Source organism: Cygnus olor, chromosome 15, assembly GCF_009769625.2.
Source record: "Cygnus olor isolate bCygOlo1 chromosome 15, bCygOlo1.pri.v2, whole genome shotgun sequence".
Lineage (NCBI taxonomy): Eukaryota > Metazoa > Chordata > Aves > Anseriformes > Anatidae > Cygnus > Cygnus olor.
The window spans coordinates 9,998,008-10,016,278 of NC_049183.1; the positions used below are offsets into that span (position 1 = coordinate 9,998,008).

Consider the following 18,271-nt stretch of genomic DNA (forward strand, 5'->3'; position numbering starts at 1 on the left):
TTGCCATGGCACCAAGGAAAGCTCAGAACCATTGCTTGTCACTGAGCAGAGTAGGGGAACTGCTCAGTAGCCAGCCGTGCCTTACTCTAGGTACTATTTTTCGTACTTCTCGTCTGTCTTGGGGTGTCCAGCAATATGACTGCTGCCACAGTAGAGGGCTTTTAATATCTTTTTTTTGCCAGCTTCTCTGTTGAATTAAGTCGCTTGGAAAGCACTTCCCCTCCCCTCCACCTCCTTTCCCTGTGTGTCTTATATAAATTGATGTGGCTGCTCTGGGAAAGAAGACTGACTGCTTTGAAATCCTTGGTAACATTTTTTTTCCCCATTTGATTTGAATGTTGGCATCTTCTACAACCACTGCTTAGTCCACTTCTTGGCAGCCAGCAGATCCTCTCTTGTCAGTCTTTTTTCTTCACTCTTGAGGGATCTGTGGATTAAAGATTTGCACATCAACAAAAGTTAAAATCAGAGGAAGAACTGTCATCTGCACTCATCTTTCTGGGAACAGTGGGGATACTGAATAGTTTTCACCCCTGTGTGTTGAGAAAGCAGCAGTTTGCTCTTCTTATAGGAGAGGTTTGTCTCCCCTCAGTTTGCTTGAAATGCCACTCCCTCTGCTCATTTCTGCATAAAATAATAGCTGGCTGTAGAACAGGGTGTTGAGATGGCAGCAACCCTTCAGTCTGTTTTTTTCTGGGCGTGGAGAGGGAAAAAGAAATCAGAAAAGGAGGAAGTTCAAAGTAAAAACAGCAGTCAAATGAAACAGGCACTTTGGCAAGACCCAGCCATTCATACAGGATGTTGATTTTTCTTCTGCTCCCTACCCGTGCTTTGCTTTTGATATAGAATATCTGGTACATAACATAAGATCCAATCCAGACTGAGGGTAATCCTGATCCCATGGCTTGGCTTTGTCAACAGAGACAAAGAAAAGGGGAAGATTGAATTAAAATTACTGGTTTTCTTTTCATCAGAAATTGGTTTGTCTTTCAGGAAAAAGCTGTCCAACTTCTTACACACGCAGAACTGGAAAGGCGCCTATAACTATGTTGCCAAGCAGTACATAGAGAGCGTAGGCCGGGAGGTATATTTTGAGGATGTTCGACTTCAGATGGAAGCAAAACTCTGGGGAGAAGAGTACAATCGGCACAAACCACCAAAACAGGTATGTTCAAAGTTCTTGCTATGCAAAATCTTTGCTATGCAAAACTTCTTGCTATGCAAAAATTCGGTCTTGCTCTTCTATTAGATAGGTTTCAGATGTATTTAGAGAGGATTAGTTGTTCATGTTCTATTAAATTTAATTGCTGAGTCTTCTGCCCTGCTGTGTTTTCCATTAAATGGTAGTTGTTTTTAATGAAGTAAATGCAGAAATTGCTTTGCATATCCAAAATTAGTCACGTGGGCTTGTGAATATTTGACCGTTCTCAGCTGTTGACTGAAGACCAAAATAAAATGGTGTTTGCCTTGCTCTTTTTGATATTTGCCCAGCTGCTTTTCAGATAACCAGAGATGTGACTATTTATTGCCTGCAGCAGTCTCAGTAAGCATTTAACTGTTAGTGCTCCAGTGAGGTGGCTGCTTAAGTCTTGTAAGCCTATTTGGACACCTCCCTAGCAATTTTAAGAAGAGCTGGGAACCTGGGTAACTTTATGAAGCTGTTCAAATACAGATTTCTGAGGAATGGTCAAGAACTCTCCAAAAAATGAAGATGCTGTACCTTTTGTCTCCTTTAGGTGACTCAGTGACAATGTCAGCACGCTGTGTTAATTGCAAAGCATTAAGATGTATGAAACTGCCAGGTGGTTAGGGTGTCAGACCAGGCTTAAGGCATCAAGAGAATTTCCCATCCTCTTTGCAAGGGATGTGCATAAACACATAAGATTTGGGAGGAGGGGTTCTGCTCTTTTGCGGGTCATATTTCTGGTGTCCATGGCAAGCATTTTGTATAGTCTTGTAAATGTGGCCAGCATAGCTTCGCACTTTTCCATGGTGGTAAGCTGGATAGCAGCTGGTCAAAGCTGGTCTTTGTGTCCTGGACAAAACCACCTCCAGCAGCAATCAGCTTGTTAAAAGACAAGAATTAAAATACAAGGATGAAGGACTTCAACTGTTGTGCATTCTCAGCCAGTCTCTCCTCTTTGTTCAGTGTCTGTGGTATGTATCAACATACATAAGCTGCTTTAATCAGCTGCTGGTAGCAAATGCCTGACTTGGACTGTGGCTTCAGTTGAGTGGAAGCAAGCATTGGGACGGAACTGTGCTTCTACTGTGGGAACTTGAGTCCTGCTCTTGACTGTACCACAGACTGCATGTGACGTGTGAGATGTGACACGATGCTTGAGTCAAAATGTATGCCTCTGTGGGGGCTTTGACAACTTAATAGTCAAAAGTAGTAAGTGCTTCTGAATTTGTGGACTATGTGCCTTGCGTTCTGTACAAGGGTTAGTTAACAACTGTCACAAAATAGCAAGATGGGACATAGGGTGAAGTGCTCAGAGAGGAATCTAGAAGTTTTAAATGCCACCTGAGAAAGATGTAAACAACATGAAAGTTGTGATGCTTTCTCCTTTAGTAGTGCCTCTGGGATAGTCTTTGTGTTGAGGTGGGGTAAGATACAGAAATACCTGAATGGTAGAAGGTCTTCAGTCCTCCTTTGAAGAGGCATTTCTACAAGTTGTGCAGTAGTTACTGTATGTTTTGCTGTTTGGATATAGACTTTTTGCAGCACACTCCTAAGGTACCCAAGGAAATAAAATAGAAAGGCAACATTTGCTAAAGAATTTTCAGTGGGATTTTTTGCAGAAATTGTCTGTGTTGAAGTGACTGCTTTTAATTTATGAAATCCCCCCAGTTACCTAAGAAGCACATGACTCTTCCTCCACCCCCTTGTTAAACAGGCATATCTTGGCAATTGTTCGGCTTCTTTTGCTGGCAAAGTTTTCACAGCTGGAGCATTCACACACATTAATCTGAAGACAGTATTCTGTTAGTCATTGTTTATTTTTCTTCCCTTCCCAGGTGGATATAGTACAGACCTGTATTATTGAAATGAAGAACAGACCTGGAAAGCCTCTCTTTCATCTGGAACATTACATTGAGGGCAAATACATCAAATACAACTCGAATTCTGGATTTGTGCGAGACGACAACATTCGTCTTACTCCGCAAGTGAGGCTTTGTTTAATGCTTTCCATAGAGTCTGCTGCAAGCAATTTGTTGGCTCCATCCAGAGATCTTGCATTACTGCTGAGAGAGGAAATGGCAGCCTTTCCAGAACAATGCCAAATTAATTTCTCTTTTTGCAGTATGTCTTCCCCTTACTTGGGGTCTGCTTTTTCAAGTGCGGAGCATCTCTTTATCGCATTTCAACGTCTGTTGATTTTTAGTTTAGTTGAACAGGGTTAATACTCTTCAGAAATTGTAAGCCCTGTTCATCTAGTTATAATTACAGGCATTAACATTCTTCAAACTCTCTTCAGGTTAAAGCAGAGGGAAGACATCTCATGTATTATGTACTAAGTAGGCTGCTGTTACCTCAGAGTAATACACAAAAGGAAGTGGTAGATACCTAACTGATGTAAACAAACATCTAGCACATTTACATATAATAATTTGTGTTTTTCAGATACAACCTCTGAGTAGGTGAATCTGAGATTGCTTATAGAAATACAGCTACAGTTTTAAAGTGATTGGGAATTGTTGTATTTCACAGAGCTTTTTAAAATACTGGCAAAGAATGTGAAGTGGTCAGCATAGCAAAACAGTTTTTTGTTTTGTTTTTTAACTGGGAGATGAGGGTTATGTTATTTTCATTTTTCCCCTATTTTTAAAGTATTTGTATGATACTTAATGTAAGCAGAACATTTATGTTCAGTGCTGTGCTTTCACAAGTTGGGAACAAAGTGTTCTGTGAGACTTGCTACACTTAATGTGTTTGTCTATCACCACCACTCACCTCCCCCAGGCCTGGCAGCACTGTTTTGGAGGCCTTCCCAGAAGATCCTAATGTCTCAGCTTTATGCCAAAGAAAAGGGCTTTTTATACTTGATTCTTGGAACGCAGCATTTAAAGAGTACGAACATACATTTCACCATCTGATACACAAATGTAAAGGCAGATAGTGGAAGAAGAATTCAGGGGATGCTCATGTTTTCCTTTTGCAAAATGGGGCAGAGCTTTGCCTGTTGGCAGCAGGAAGCAGTGTGCGATGGCTGCAGAGCTTGTTGATTCACAGGCACAGCCAGGATTTTTATGCAGAAGTGATTCTGCTCTGGCTCCAGAGCCCACTGTTATTCCCTCCACCCCCTGCTCCCCACTTCTTAAGGTGAAGACTGTAGTGGAAAATGGGATGTCCAGTACTGGAAGGAGGAATAGAGCAGTCCACGCTGCACGTTCCCATTGCTGCCCTTCACCCTACTTCTTTCAGCCTTTCTCTGGGTGGGACCAGGTTGGAGAAGCAATGCCACAGAGGCAACAGATGCTCCTTTGTATTTAGTAGATGCATCTGAAATTTGAAATTTCCTTCCCAGTTTGGACCCTGGGGAGCAATTACTTCTTCCCCAGCAAATTCTTAATATTGAATTTAGCCACTGCATAGAATATTAGATATTCTGATGAAGTCTGAAGGGCAGTATTTAGTAAAAACAATTTTCCAGGGACTGTTAGTCCTTCTGTTTTGCCCTCGCTTAAAATTGGGGGCCAAATTCTGCTTGCTTGACTTGCATGATTTCACATGAGCTAATCAACCAGGACTTATATGAAAGCGTAATCTCACTGTGACTATGTAGGGATAAAAAACACCGTGTATATGTAGGGATAAAAATCCACTACATCCTTTTAGTCTCTTACCATTTTCATCATGATGTTCATACCAGTTCTATTTCGCTAGTGCGGTTATCTGATTTCGCTGGCCATTTGTAAGTGGTCACAGTAAGTGTTGCTGTTCTCAGTAATTCAAGGGTGAATTTTCTCAGACATCTCCTGTGCTTCCTTGCAGGCCTTCAGTCACTTCACCTTTGAGCGCTCAGGACATCAGCTCATTATTGTTGATATCCAAGGAGTCGGAGATCTTTACACAGACCCTCAGATACATACAGAAAGTGGTACAGATTTTGGAGATGGCAACCTAGGTAAAATCACTTATCCTGTTTGATGAGCTAGTGGAAGTTTATTTTCTCTTCCTGCTGCATGCTGATTAGCAGCTATTGGCTGAGCAAGCAGGCACTTTTCTGAGGGCCTTGGAAACAGCTGCGGAACTTCTATTGTAAGCAGTCCTTGAACAGGGCAGTTGTCACATACAGGCAGATTTAAAATGGGAGCTGATCTTGGCTCGTGACTGCTGGCCTACTATTAGACCAGACAAGTAATGAAATTAAGTAGCTTCCTGCGATGTGAGAATGATTGTTGCTTTTAATTTCCTTGCCGTGTTGCAAGAATTGATACTGCTGAATATAGAGAGGTAAGTTTTGCATATTTTTAAAGCTCCATGTGTCCATACGTGAAGTAATTCATAGGACATGACAAGTCTTGTAAGCAGGATCAGTTTTAGGCACGTGTTTCTTTCTTAACAATGCATCTAGTTTTGTTGGCTTATTATGTTCTGTGCATACATAGTTTTTGAAGAATTTGCAGGCTACTTTCACTTCGTCTTTCAGAAAGACTAAAAAGCACTTACAGGATTTAAAACAGAAAATGAAAGTAGGTTGAGCACTGTACTATGAAACATTTTTTTTTTCATTTTAGCTTTGCCTTTAGCTTCTTAGAAAATTATTTGGGACTTCTATCTTTTAATAAGTATGCCATCATATAAACTTTGAGTAAAAAGCTTATTCAATATTTTTTTCAATGCCGCAGGTGTTCGAGGTATGGCCTTATTCTTTCATTCTCACTCCTGCAACAAGATTTGCAAAAGCATGGGCCTTGCACCATTTGATCTTTCATCCAGAGAGAAGGATGCCTTGGATTATAATAACAAATTGCTTGTAAGTGCTTGATGGAAAAAAGTGTAGCTAAGCAGTATAGCTGATTTATTTTAACTTTAAAAGCCCTGTAAATAAAACTCTAATATTCTATTGATGTGGCAGATAAAAGCAGATTAATCACTAATACAGCAGTTTAAAGTTGACTTATCCACACTTGGCTCTGAATTCATGCTGTAACTTTAAATAATAGGGAATCTTGCAAGACACATTTAGGACCAAGTTGATCTTTGAATGCTGAAATCATTAGTAAGTTTTGCAGGTCACAACACTAATTCAGGAAGAATAAAGAATAGAGCTGTTTGTCTTTAACTGACCTCAGCTTCAGTTGATATTTGTGAGACGGATTTGGTGGAACGTTTTGAATGAAATTCAGTCCTAAACAGAGCTCTCTCTGCAGTGATGCTAGGACTTGATATTTTGTTGGGGTCTAGAACTTCTCAAAGCAAATAGTTATGTATACGTGTGTGTATTTACCCCCACTCTTGTAGAGGGCCCCTAACAAGCAGTCATGTTGGCCTGTGTAGCATACTCAGAATACAGTGAAGCATTATTCACAAGATTTTCTTGTTAATTTGCCAAGGAATCTGCTCAGACAATTCTACGTGGCACAGAGGAAAAATGTGGCAGCAGCCGGGTGAGAACAATTTCTGGTAGTCGGCCTCCTCTGCTGTCCCGCCTGTCTGAAAACTCTGGAGATGAGAGTATGAGCGATGTGGCATTTGACTCTCTACCCTGCTCTCCTTCTTCAGCAACACCTCACAGCCAAAAGATGGAAATGCTTCGTGAGTGAGCCTCATACATAACTTGGGGGTTCCAGAACATTTGGAGGTGACTTGTTTAATAGGTTTTAAATACACAGCATGTTGTATTTAATCAGGTACTCCTGTGTAGATAATTAATGTTTTTGTTTCTTTGGGATGCTTTTGTAAAATAACTGATAAAGGTAAGATGATGGCATCTAGAGCTTTCTTCTCAAGCATGTTATCCTTAAAATAAGATGCATATATTTTGCTTCCTAGATTGGCCAGTGTTTAATGAAGTAGATAACTTGGTTCACAAAGACTATGATCAGCTTGATAACCAAAGGGTGAGTGTCTTTCCAACAGAAAATGAGATTGCAGTTAATTAATGAACTTCGAAGGATGGCTGGAAAGCTTTGTTCAGAAAGAGTATGTGAAGGCTTTCAGCCTGCTTTCAGTGCTGCATGTCACATTACCTGCATGGATTTGCTGTTTTTAATAATGGAAGAACATTTTATTTTAAAACAATAGTCTATTTATTTTTTTCTCCAGAAATTTACTTGCATCTGGTTTATTTTAACAGATAATTAAAGTATCTATTCCCCTGCCTGCATGTTGTGTCTTGGGTACTTTTGCCAGCTGAGATAGTATGAAGGCTAAACAGAACCCCCATTGATTAGGTCTCTGCAAATATTTACGCTGTGGGATGTTAGAGAACCTCAACAGAGGAGACCACAATATGTCTGCAATAATCCCTTTACAAAGAGATTTTTCCTACTCCAAGGCCCCAATACCAGGGGCTGTCCATTAATTGCTTTATCTTTTAACTGCCTACAACTGAAAACAACATTAAATGGACTCTGGGTTTGATCAAGTATGCAAGTCCTTGATTATTTTTTTATGTATCTAAGAAGGAACATGAACTTGGACAGTGCCTTCTGGATCATTAAGTACCATTCTGCCTGTCAGCACAACATGTAATCCTTTTCATCCAGTATCCCAACGTACCTCATTGAACCTAGCATAAGTTTTGCTCTCTGGGAAGTGTCAAGCTGAGATCTTTACAAAGGGCAGTCCTAATGCTGCAATGCTTTCTTTTAATCTTCTGTAGGATTTTGAAAATGGTGGAGACAGTGGATATCCCAGTGAAAAGAGAAGTGAGTTAGAAGATCTGGATCATAGAGAGAGGGTAAGAACCTGAATGTGGGTTTAACAGAATTAGGCCTTCTGTTCATATTTGAAGTGATTCCACAGAAGAATCTCATTTTTATCCCTTTTGATCTAGACTTTGTAAATGGAAAAAACAATTGGAAAGAAACTCCCACACATTGCAAAATTACTTATTCTTCTTGTGAATGTTAATGACGCTTTTACAGGAAAAACACTGTTTGTAATGGCGAGTTTAATTTCAAACATTACATTTGATTGCATGTTGTAGGTTTATGGTTTTTTTGAAGTGTTCTGTATTGCATTTGAGCAACATTGATTAATAGCCAGCTTCTTGTCAGATTGAATCCATGAATATGACCTGTTTTCAGACACACTTAACCTCTCTACTTTCTATGACTTCATATGGTTTGAGGTTAATGAACAGAACTTAGTGTTGTTCTCAGTTAATGACATGCAACTTCGGAATTCCTGGGGCACAGTTGGTTACTCATTTAAAGTAGAAACTTCAAGAAATGTTTCTTTACCTGAAGACCTTAACTAGATGTTTAATTTGTAGATGGGGAAAGAGAATGTTGCTTCCAAGGATACACCTTGTCACATTTGAGTTGGCAAGGTATTTGTCATGGAATATATAGTTTACAGGATTAAAGCCTGGTTATGCCATATTCTTTACTGTTTCAGCATGTTCCTTTTTATATTGCAATACCACTGAGAGAAGAAAATCCATTGGAAACTATTTTGATCGTTGTCTCCATTATTTTTGCTGGATAGGAGTAGTCTAGAAGGGTAACTGGCACGCATCAGTTGCTGTAAATTAAATGATGCAAATCTTTACATTAACATAGGGCCATTCAAACAACAACCGAAGACATGAATCTGATGAAGACAGTTTGGGAAGCTCTGCAAGGGTAAATAAAGCAGAAATGTTCATAGACAATGAGTTTACCACTCAGATTGTCCTTTGTTCCACTCATCTGCTGTCTAATATTACATCACTAAATCAGATGTCAATTTTCCCTTCTTTTCGGTTGCAGAATGTCTGTTTATAACAACTAACCACTCTACATTCTTTCCTTGTTTGTTTTTGCCTTTATTTTTCCATTAAAGAAAAACTATAAATAAATTGTCACCTCAGTAATTGGTCCCTAATGTAAATTAGGGATTCCGCCTGGGTTTCTCAGTTGAAATTGTAGTTCTATGGATTTTTTTCTCCTTAACTAGATATTTTGTTTCTGCACTTTATTTTTTCAACTTGTCTTATACATGGTTGGATAAGACTTTCAAAACCTGCAGCATTTGAAATATGTGACAGTGGCTCTCTCCACTGTATATCTAACCAAGCTAGAAAAACAGACATACTTCTATGATTTTGCAAAATACAGCTTCTGTGATAATTAGTTTCTGTGGCTATAAACTTAAGCAATCCTATTTTGCAAGGAAAGGAAAAAAAAATTTGACAGCAATGAATAATTTCATTAGATACGCTTCTCAGAATTTCCTTGTAGTGGTTTATGTATTGTGGCTTCAGGAAATTGAAACAGCTTTAACAGGCTGAATTTCTGTGTCAGTAGCTTTCCCTGTTGTGTTTTTGTGTGTACCTCCAATGGCTTACTTTCTGATAGGATTTTTTTTTTTTTTTTGGCTAGTACTTCTCATCCACCCATGAGGCTGAAAAGTTGTTTGGTCTTGTTTGTGCTGGTCATTCTGAGAAACATCAATACATGTATCTGCCTATCATCTTGTGTATTGTTACTTTTCATTCTTCTAGAATTGTTGAATGCAAGCAGCATTTAAAATATTTTTAACTGAAATTCTGACCAGAAAAGTATGGGTTTAATTTTTTGTGCATGGGAAACCTTAGTGCTTGCAATGTGATTATCCAGGTACTTATTTTTGTAAGTACCTATTTCCTGATTCATAACTTAAAGGTGCTACTTTGCTTAGCTGCTGTCATTTAAGGAAGATTGTTGTTGTTGTAGTGTGCTTCACTGTGTTTCTTCTTTGAAGAAACACAAATGCTTATTCAGCTGCTAACGTGACTTTTGAAAGCCATATCTTAAATGACAGTATTTACTCATAAATGATAGTATTAATGTAGGCTTTGATTTCTGGGTGGTAATCCTTATGAATAATAAGTAAATTTTAATTTTGGAATAGAAATAATAGTATATCCCATGTTTCAGATCAGTGTGGAGAAATGGAATCTCTACAATTCTTCCAGAGTCCACATCCACAGACCATCCTGTGTCGCTCAAGAAATTCAGAGGCTTAATGCTCTAGAACTTGAAAAGAAAATTGGGAAGTCAATCCTTGGGAAGGTAGGATGGGTCTAGTCATTCTGTTCTTTCCAGCTGGAAAAAAGAGATCTTGTATTTATTACTTATTACAGGTGCTTCCCTGCATGAATTAATTGTGCAGGTGAAAATAAATAACAAGTGTATAGTTTTCTGTCACCTAATCATATTTTATAAAGCATGTCTAAGCTCAGGAACCCATGTGTTCCGTTTGCTTTTGGACTTGCAATATCTGGGCTCCTTTGGCAAGGATCCTGCTGTTGATTCTGCAGTGTTATAAATAACTAGATTTAAGTAGTCACCTCGGAGAAGTACTTTGTGCCTAAGTGAGGCATAGGCACAGGGCTTTTGAAGAATCAGATCTGTGCTTACTACTTGTGTATCTTTCCTGTACTATTGCATTCTAGGTTCACCTGGCCATGGTTCGCTACCATGAGGCTGGACGTTTCTGTGAGAAAGACAAAGAATGGGATCAGGAGTCAGCTCTGTTTCACCTGGAGCATGCTGCAGACTGTGGGGAGCTGGAAGCCATCGTTGGGTTAGGACTCATGTGCTCTCAGCTGCCACATCACATTCTTTCCGAGGTTACTCTGGAGGTAAACAAGAAAGATGAAAGAAAAAAACAAAATCCAGAATTGTGTTCCCCTGGAAAAAGAATATAAGAATAGGAGGAAATGAAGATAAAACAAAAACCACGGTTAGGTGTTCTGTAGCCTCTTCAGAGAAAATAGGTGACTTTGTAGTTAAGAACTTAGAAAAAGAATTAAAAATGCTGCTTGTTCATAATTTTGTGAGCAAGTCACTACATACCTTTAGGAAACATTTTGAAGTGATCTTGACTATTCAGCTCCTCAGCAGTTAATGGCTGGGCCTGTTTCTCAGACATATTAAACACTTGCAGACATTACAGATGTGGAGAAACAGTGTTTAGTGTTAGAGGAAGGGATGATTTTACTTAGCATGTATTTTAGAGGTTTTGTCTCTTTTACTAGGACACAAAAGAGAACAGAAAAAAAGGATTTGACTACTTGCTGAGAGCAGCAGAAGCTGGAGACCGGCCTTCCATGATCCTGGTAGCAAGAGCATATGATACGGGTGTGAATCTTGGTTCAGACAGGTACTGTGCGCAACTGAGTAACCTAACTTGTACATACCTTCCTTTCACATGAAGAGCTGTTATGTCATAATGCTGTGGAACAGTATTTTGGAGTTACTTCAAACTTAACTCGGGTATGAATAAAAAAAAAAAAAGGTTTAGGCCATGATACATCAACACAGAAAGAAAATCAGAGACCTGATTTCTGCTACTGGGCATCCATATTTTGTCCACCTACATGCTTGATTTCAGCCCTCATACCAAGAGTTCCTTATGGTGAACGGTTTTCTTTGCTCTAAAGTTGGTGATAAAACTCCCTTGATTTCAGTGGGAGTTGCATAATTGAAAATCCTGGAGTCGGGGGGGAAATTAACACAAGGTTCTCCTGGAGAAATAGTACCTTAAAAATAAGTAAGAAATATTTCCAACTGCCATGTCTCATCCTTAGTGATTTTTTTAAAAGCAGTTTTTAAAAAGTGGTCTGTTTTTTTCCTAATTAAATTGTGAAAGAACCCAGAGAACAGGATAAATAAGTCATAAACTGGCCATAGGCAAGATGCAGTCACATAAATGAAGTATTTGTCACTGTTAGTCTTCCATTCCTTTGCATAATAAAAGTAGAAATGGAGATTTGACAGGAGCATGGTCTTAAAGCTGAGGATACTACTTTTAACTAAGTATGATTTTAAGTTTTGTGAAGTCTAAAAATGCACTTACCTCAGTAAGTCTCTTAGTTTAGCCAGCACTCCTATCTTGATAGGAGGGTTAGGAGCAGCACCTTGACTAACAAGTAGATCATAGTTTGCCAAAAGGCTACACAATATATTAGTTTGATTTTTTTAGCCTTTCAGATGAGTCTTTAAAAAATGGATAAATATTAATTGCCTTAAGTACAAATATAACAAGCGAGGATAACGATTTTTCTACTTCTTTATTGTAGCATGTGTTTGTTATTTACTTGTTTTCTGTTTCGCACAACAGTGAACCTCTTGGCAATAGTGAGATTCAAAATGATGTTAAGTTTCTCACTGAAGTGCACTGAGCATTTTCAATGCAAAAGTAGCTATTTTTAAAATATGAAACAAATTCTGCGACTTCAGTTTATTTCTGAATCAGTTATCTTCAGAAACAGAAATGCCAGACCTAAAGCATAGAACTAGTAATGAAAGTTTGCTTAGGAGTTCAGCAAGAAACTTCATATAACTTCTCATCTGTTATTACTGCACAAAGTGACCCCATCCTCACTTGGCATAATGACATAGCGCTACAATGCAGTTTGTGAGCTTCCATGAGAACACTCGTGTTCCTGGAGACCACTAAAGACTCTGAGAATCTAGTGCAAAATGGAATTCCTAATCTCCAGTGCGAAGTGCATTTTTTTCTTAAGGTAACTGTCTTCTAAATGATTATTAACTTTAGAGCACAGGATTGGAAGGAGGCACTGTACTGGTACAATGCTGCCCTGAACATGACTGACTATGACGAGGGAGGTGAATATGATGGCACTCAAGATGAGCCCCGGTATCTGCTCCTGGCCAGGGAAGCAGAAATGTTGATGACAGGAGGGTTCCACTTGGATAAGGATCCACAGAGATCAGGCAAGTCTGCATTTTTTTCTGTAATCAGTAATCCTGCTTTTCCTTCTCCCCCAGCAGGTACCCCCAAAATTAATTTCCTGATTCAGCTGTTACAAAATGTCCAGAGGGTCAGTACCCTCAGATTTGTAGGTGGAGCTGTAATGACACTGGGTGATGTAAGGCTGAAAATGGTGAAAAACGATTTTGCTGATGACAGGGTAGTGGGTGGTGCCTGGTCCAATCGTATGACATGCTGAGTGGCTAGCAAGCAACTTTCACTGCCTGCGAAGCCACAGAGCTGCAGGTTGCTGCTTGTATTTTGAGTTGCACCCATAAGTTCCAGGTCCTACATAGCATTGTCTTATTCATTGTATAAATCTATGTGTCAGGCATCTAAGTTTTTACGATCTTGTTGGGGGCTCCCATGGGCCAGGCATGTTTATGATCCTTGTAAATACATCGAAGAGCCATCAGCAGCCAGGCATGTAACCCTGAACTTAAGGGGAAAGCCAGATTCTCAGCTGGTGTAACTCTGCTGACAGTAGAATACACAGCTGCACTCAGATCTGGCTGTGTAGTTTGACTTTCTCTTTTTGTCCTTTAATTGCTTCAGGATAAAGAGATGGTTTTACTTTACCCTGTCAACATGACTTGATGCTGTTTCCTCTTCTAGGTGAGCTCTACACAGAAGCAGCAGAAGCAGCAACGGAAGCTATGAAAGGCAGACTGGCAAATCAGTACTACCAAAAAGCAGAAGAGGCTTGGGCGATGATGGAAGAATGACATTGCAATTAAGCAGTTCTTGTATATAAAATTTTTATATACTGTGTTTGCAGCTGAAAAGATATATTTTTATGTGGCGTTACCAGTTTATTTTTCGTATTTTAGTTTTCTAACTTTTTGAGGGTGGAAATCCAAATGTAGGCAGTATGTAGGGTACCATAGTGCACTTCTGTCAGTGTTTTAAAGCTGTAATACAGACACACTTGACCTTTACATACATATGTGTGTGTATATATATATATATATATATATGTATGTATGTATGTTTATATACATATATATATATGAACTGTTAGAACTGAGTGGCCTGAATTTTGTCATTTCTTGTTTGCTTTGGGAGAAGTGAAGCTGATGTCTGCTTGGGTTTCACATGTCCTGCTTTTCACATAGCAAATGATCAGTGTGTTTGCATTTTTCTTCTTGCCACACACAGAATATTTCATTTTTTCCTAAATTCACAGCATTTCTTCATTTTTGGTGTATCTCACCAAATTTGCATGTGGATGTAAATTTTCAATTTAAGCATGCCAAGCATGCAGCTACTCTTAATAAGTAGTCCCACTTCATCAATAGGCACTGTTTCCTTCTCAAACTAATTCCAGATAGAATCCATATGCTTTGGAGAAGAGGAGGGGAAAAAAAAAAGCTTAAGATTGGCAGTGAGGCTCTTCCGGGTACAATATGTGTGATTACCAGCATTGCATATTTTCAGAAAATCACTAATGTTCCTGATGAGGTGAGGAGTCCAGCTACCTCTCTCATTTTTACCTTTTGTACCGTATAATAACCTAGATGTGTGGAATTCTACTGATCTTACACAGTATTTGCCCAGTGATGTACAGTAGCAAGATCTATAATAGATTAGTAATGTGTAGTTATTTTTACAGTGACATCTCAATTTTCAGCAAAGCTATGACGTTTCACTTGAAATGCTGGAAAGTGTGTTCTCATTTTCAGAGGGACATTTGAAAAACTTAGGGGATGTTGATTCACCCATTATTATAGAAGATAATTTATCTGGTTTAAACGGCTTTGTGTGTTTTATCTGCTGTCTTATGATTCATGAAGTAACTTCACATGATACATCGTGATAGATTCAAGCTGATTGATGAAGGATATACACATAGCTTTGCAAATTTCCAGATTATGCTGGGTAACTTATTAAATACTACCGTACATTACAAAGCTTATTGTCTGTGGAATTAGTGTTTGGGAGTTTTCATCTGAATTTTAGCATCCTCTCTTATAGTTTACAACTAAACTTCCTAAAAGACAGTTCTGTTCTTCAGAAGAGACTGAGAATGGTTTAATGGTTTTAAATGTCAGTTACAGAAAATTACTGGTTTTAAGGAGAAAACATTATCCACAAACACTTGAAATTTTGTATCCTGTTTGCATAATCTGAAAAAAGTAATGTAAGGACAAATACATGGTGGTGGTTTACGTATCATGGCACAGATATAATTTTCTTCTAAATCCAGTATTTTATTCCAAAGCCACAGTGCCATCTGTACAGAGGACATAGCAGCTCTTGCTATTTCTTCATCTTGGTTAAGTCGTTTTGCAGGAGATTGTGATGGAAGCTTCATGCTGCCTTGGCTCTACAGTCTCCTGAGGATGTTGACTGGGATGAATAAAGGGCAGCTTTTATGAAGTGCTGAGTATCTGCAATGCTTAGCCAGTCTCATTTTAGCACAGCATTTAAGAGTATGTGTAAAATTAAACAAGCTGCTAGATGATGTAGTTGATTTCAGTGTGGTTCCTTGCATTCATATACAAGGACTATTTCTTGTAAAATGTAGAAACTGTTCAAGAAACGGAAATTGGTTCTTCCTTTCCTTTGTGAGTGTCCCTGTCACTGGGCTCCAAAGTTGCACTCCCCATTTACTCTTTCTGGCAAGTGGATCTTAAATTATTGTTTAAACAACATCTAAGCATGATATTAGTAACAACTGTCACTGTCTGAAAGAGAGATGCTGATGGTAAAGGAAGTGAGATGGAAAGATTTGAATCTCTTCCAGGAGAGAAGGATCCTTGGATTTTGTACTTCGGAGTAACCACCAAGCAGTTGCAGCCGTGAGAGTGGCCCTGCAGCAGCCACATCTTCTTGCCATAAGATGTAAGGAGTACAGAAAATAAGTGCTTAGAATTTTTTGTTAGTTTTAGAGAGAGTGCCTTATTCTGTGAGGGTACTAGATGAAGCTCTTCACCTACTAATGGAGAAATGTCTGATTGTCCTCAGTTGGGTTTAGGTAGGTATTGCTAGGTACTAAAATAACCAAATTCTTTGGACATAATATGCTGAAGTTGAGCTGGAGTTAGTAGGATCACAAGTTGGTTGGATGCTTTAAGTGCCTATCCAAAGTTCTGCTTTAGGTACCTAAGGTCTGTTTTGGATGTGGCCTTTTTGTTCTTTCAGTTCATAGCATTAAATCATCACTTGTCAGTGAAAAGTGAACGTGCCGCTCACCTCTGAAGACAGTTGACCAGTCAGTGTTTTGTGTAGAACTGATACAGTGTAGGCATTATAACTAATGCAGACAAAATGTTTTGTTTTCCACATAAGGTGCTAATGCTAAGTGTTTGAGGCTTTCCTAGAGAAGGAAGCATGTGTAACAACCCCACCAACTATGTAGGGAAGAGAAGAGATTGAATGAAACCATCCAAAATATGTAAGTAAAGGACTCTAGAGTATAATTATTGACACTTCTTGACATAGTTTAATTTACTAAGTTCAGTAGTTGCTAAGTTTGCTGGCAGTTCTCTGTAGATCTGACATGCAAATGTATACACGTGATTAATATTTTGTTTTCAAAGTCCTAAGGCGGTATATTATTTAGCTATACAATAAGTAGGACTGTCAATAATTCAAAAATTAAAATTGTTTACAGAAATATGCATAAGTTGTTCTATGACATTCTTTTGAAGAGAAACTATTTGATAGACTTTTTGAATGATACTGCTATATGCTGTATTTTTAATCTATTCACAATGAATAAATAATCTGTATTTTTTTAAATGTGAAAATAAATCTGAGGCTTGGCCTGGCATAATTTACCTGGGTGTAGCATTTCTGAATGTCATTGGGAGTGTTGCTTGGGTAAGGACAGCAAGATGGAAGCCTCTGTTTGTATACCAGACATGCAAATACTAATTGCCTGCATCACACCGTTTGTTTTTATTCTGGCTGGTCAATAAAGTTGTTCTGTTTTGTCACTTTTCTCAGTAGAGTTTTAGTCATTGCACATGGGGTGTTTGTTTTAATTTGCCAAAGTTCAATCCTACTATTGCAAGCCTCCAGAAATCCTTTTTTATTTTGTTCTTGTTCAGTCCCTGTTCTCATTCACTTTCAACACTTGGAGGAATAACTCGGAGGAAATCACTAGATATGTAACAAGAAAATCAGTGTTTTTATCAAGAAAACTAAAAGGTCGATGTGTTGATTTCTTTACATTTGATTACTCCTACAATGTCTGTAACTAATATGGAATAACGTCAGGACTGTAGCACTCACTGGCAGGACTGTTACAGACTCATCTGTATGCTTCCTGTTATTGCTCAGTTCTGAGAAAATAATGGAAATATTTGGTCTGGGAGATACAAGGTAGGAGTTCTTTGTAACGGGTATAGTACCTAATGACACTGTCATTTCAGTCTGATTTATTCCCCTTTCTGTTCTAGAATAAACTGATACTAGCCCTTTTAAGCTGTTAAAACTTACCGTTGCTTTTTTGTTTTTTTAATTGGACAGGTGTAATTCATTTTAACTGTAGTTTAAACAATATGAAATAGCAGACTCTTAAAAAAGCCCTAGTGGGGCCTCTTCACTCCGCTCATAGTGTCAGTAAGGTAGAAAAATAGTGAAACTTGGCATTGCAAGTCTTAAGCTTCAGCTGCTGTCTCTGAGAGCTGGAGTGTTTGGCAAGTTGAACAAAGGAAGTAGGGATTGCATCAGTCAGAAATCATGGAGACAGAACGCTTCCAACTGAAGAGTATAAATAAGAAATGTCTGTTCCTAATTACTGGTCTGTAGGACTGACTTGAATCTTGATATTTTCCTCACAGGTGTAATTTTACTTCTGAGAGTAGAGTGGCTGCTAACAGGTGAAGGTGTAGTTTAGGTGAGCCAAACCAGGACTTCTCATCTGCATTTTAAAAGGGAGGATTTTGCTTGAGCCTCCATTTGGATTCTAGGCCAGTGCTTCTGGTGGTGAGTCAGGCTGTTTTCGGGTTTAAGTCGGGGGAGGGGGGAGGTGTCTCATGTGCCTCCCACTCTGGGGGATCTGAACGCTTTATGGAGGCAGCTCACCATGAGGTGTTGGTACTTCACAAAAGGTTCTGGGGCACCAAGCAGCCCTTGCAAGAACACCCAGGAGCTGTGCTCCTGCCTGCAGCCTCTTGCCCCCCCCCCCCCAAGAGCTGCATCTCTGGGTGCCATGCCCCCTGCTGCATGGGGATGTGCTGGGAGACAGCTTGCTTAGGCTCCTAAACCCCTCTGAATGTGCGAAACCACAGCGGGGTGAGGATTCCCTTCACACCTACGTGCCTGTGCCCTTGTTCCACAGTACCTGTAGGCAGTGAAGGAAGGTTTTGGCCAGGCAGGGTCAGGCTTGGCAGCCCCCTTGAG

General features: G+C 39.1%; 1 protein-coding gene across 5 annotated transcripts in view; it reads left to right on the top strand.

Annotated features, from left to right (window-relative positions):
* The window catches only part of EEF2K (eukaryotic elongation factor 2 kinase), a 32,942-nt gene extending 16,082 nt beyond the window's left edge, over positions 1-16,860 (top strand). For all 5 annotated transcript variants that reach the window (XM_040574986.1, XM_040574983.1, XM_040574987.1 and 2 more), the window contains 13 exons: positions 994-1,165; positions 3,022-3,171; positions 5,000-5,132; positions 5,857-5,984; positions 6,565-6,766; positions 7,004-7,071; positions 7,836-7,913; positions 8,740-8,802; positions 10,078-10,212; positions 10,596-10,784; positions 11,181-11,305; positions 12,704-12,882; positions 13,535-16,860. In XM_040574986.1, coding sequence (XP_040430920.1) covers positions 994-1,165; positions 3,022-3,171; positions 5,000-5,132; positions 5,857-5,984; positions 6,565-6,766; positions 7,004-7,071; positions 7,836-7,913; positions 8,740-8,802; positions 10,078-10,212; positions 10,596-10,784; positions 11,181-11,305; positions 12,704-12,882; positions 13,535-13,644 — 1,732 coding nt within the window. In that variant the 3' untranslated portion in view covers positions 13,645-16,860. The remainder of the gene's footprint in view (positions 1-993; positions 1,166-3,021; positions 3,172-4,999; positions 5,133-5,856; positions 5,985-6,564; positions 6,767-7,003; positions 7,072-7,835; positions 7,914-8,739; positions 8,803-10,077; positions 10,213-10,595; positions 10,785-11,180; positions 11,306-12,703; positions 12,883-13,534) is intronic.
* The last annotated feature ends 1,411 nt before the right edge of the window (positions 16,861-18,271 follow it).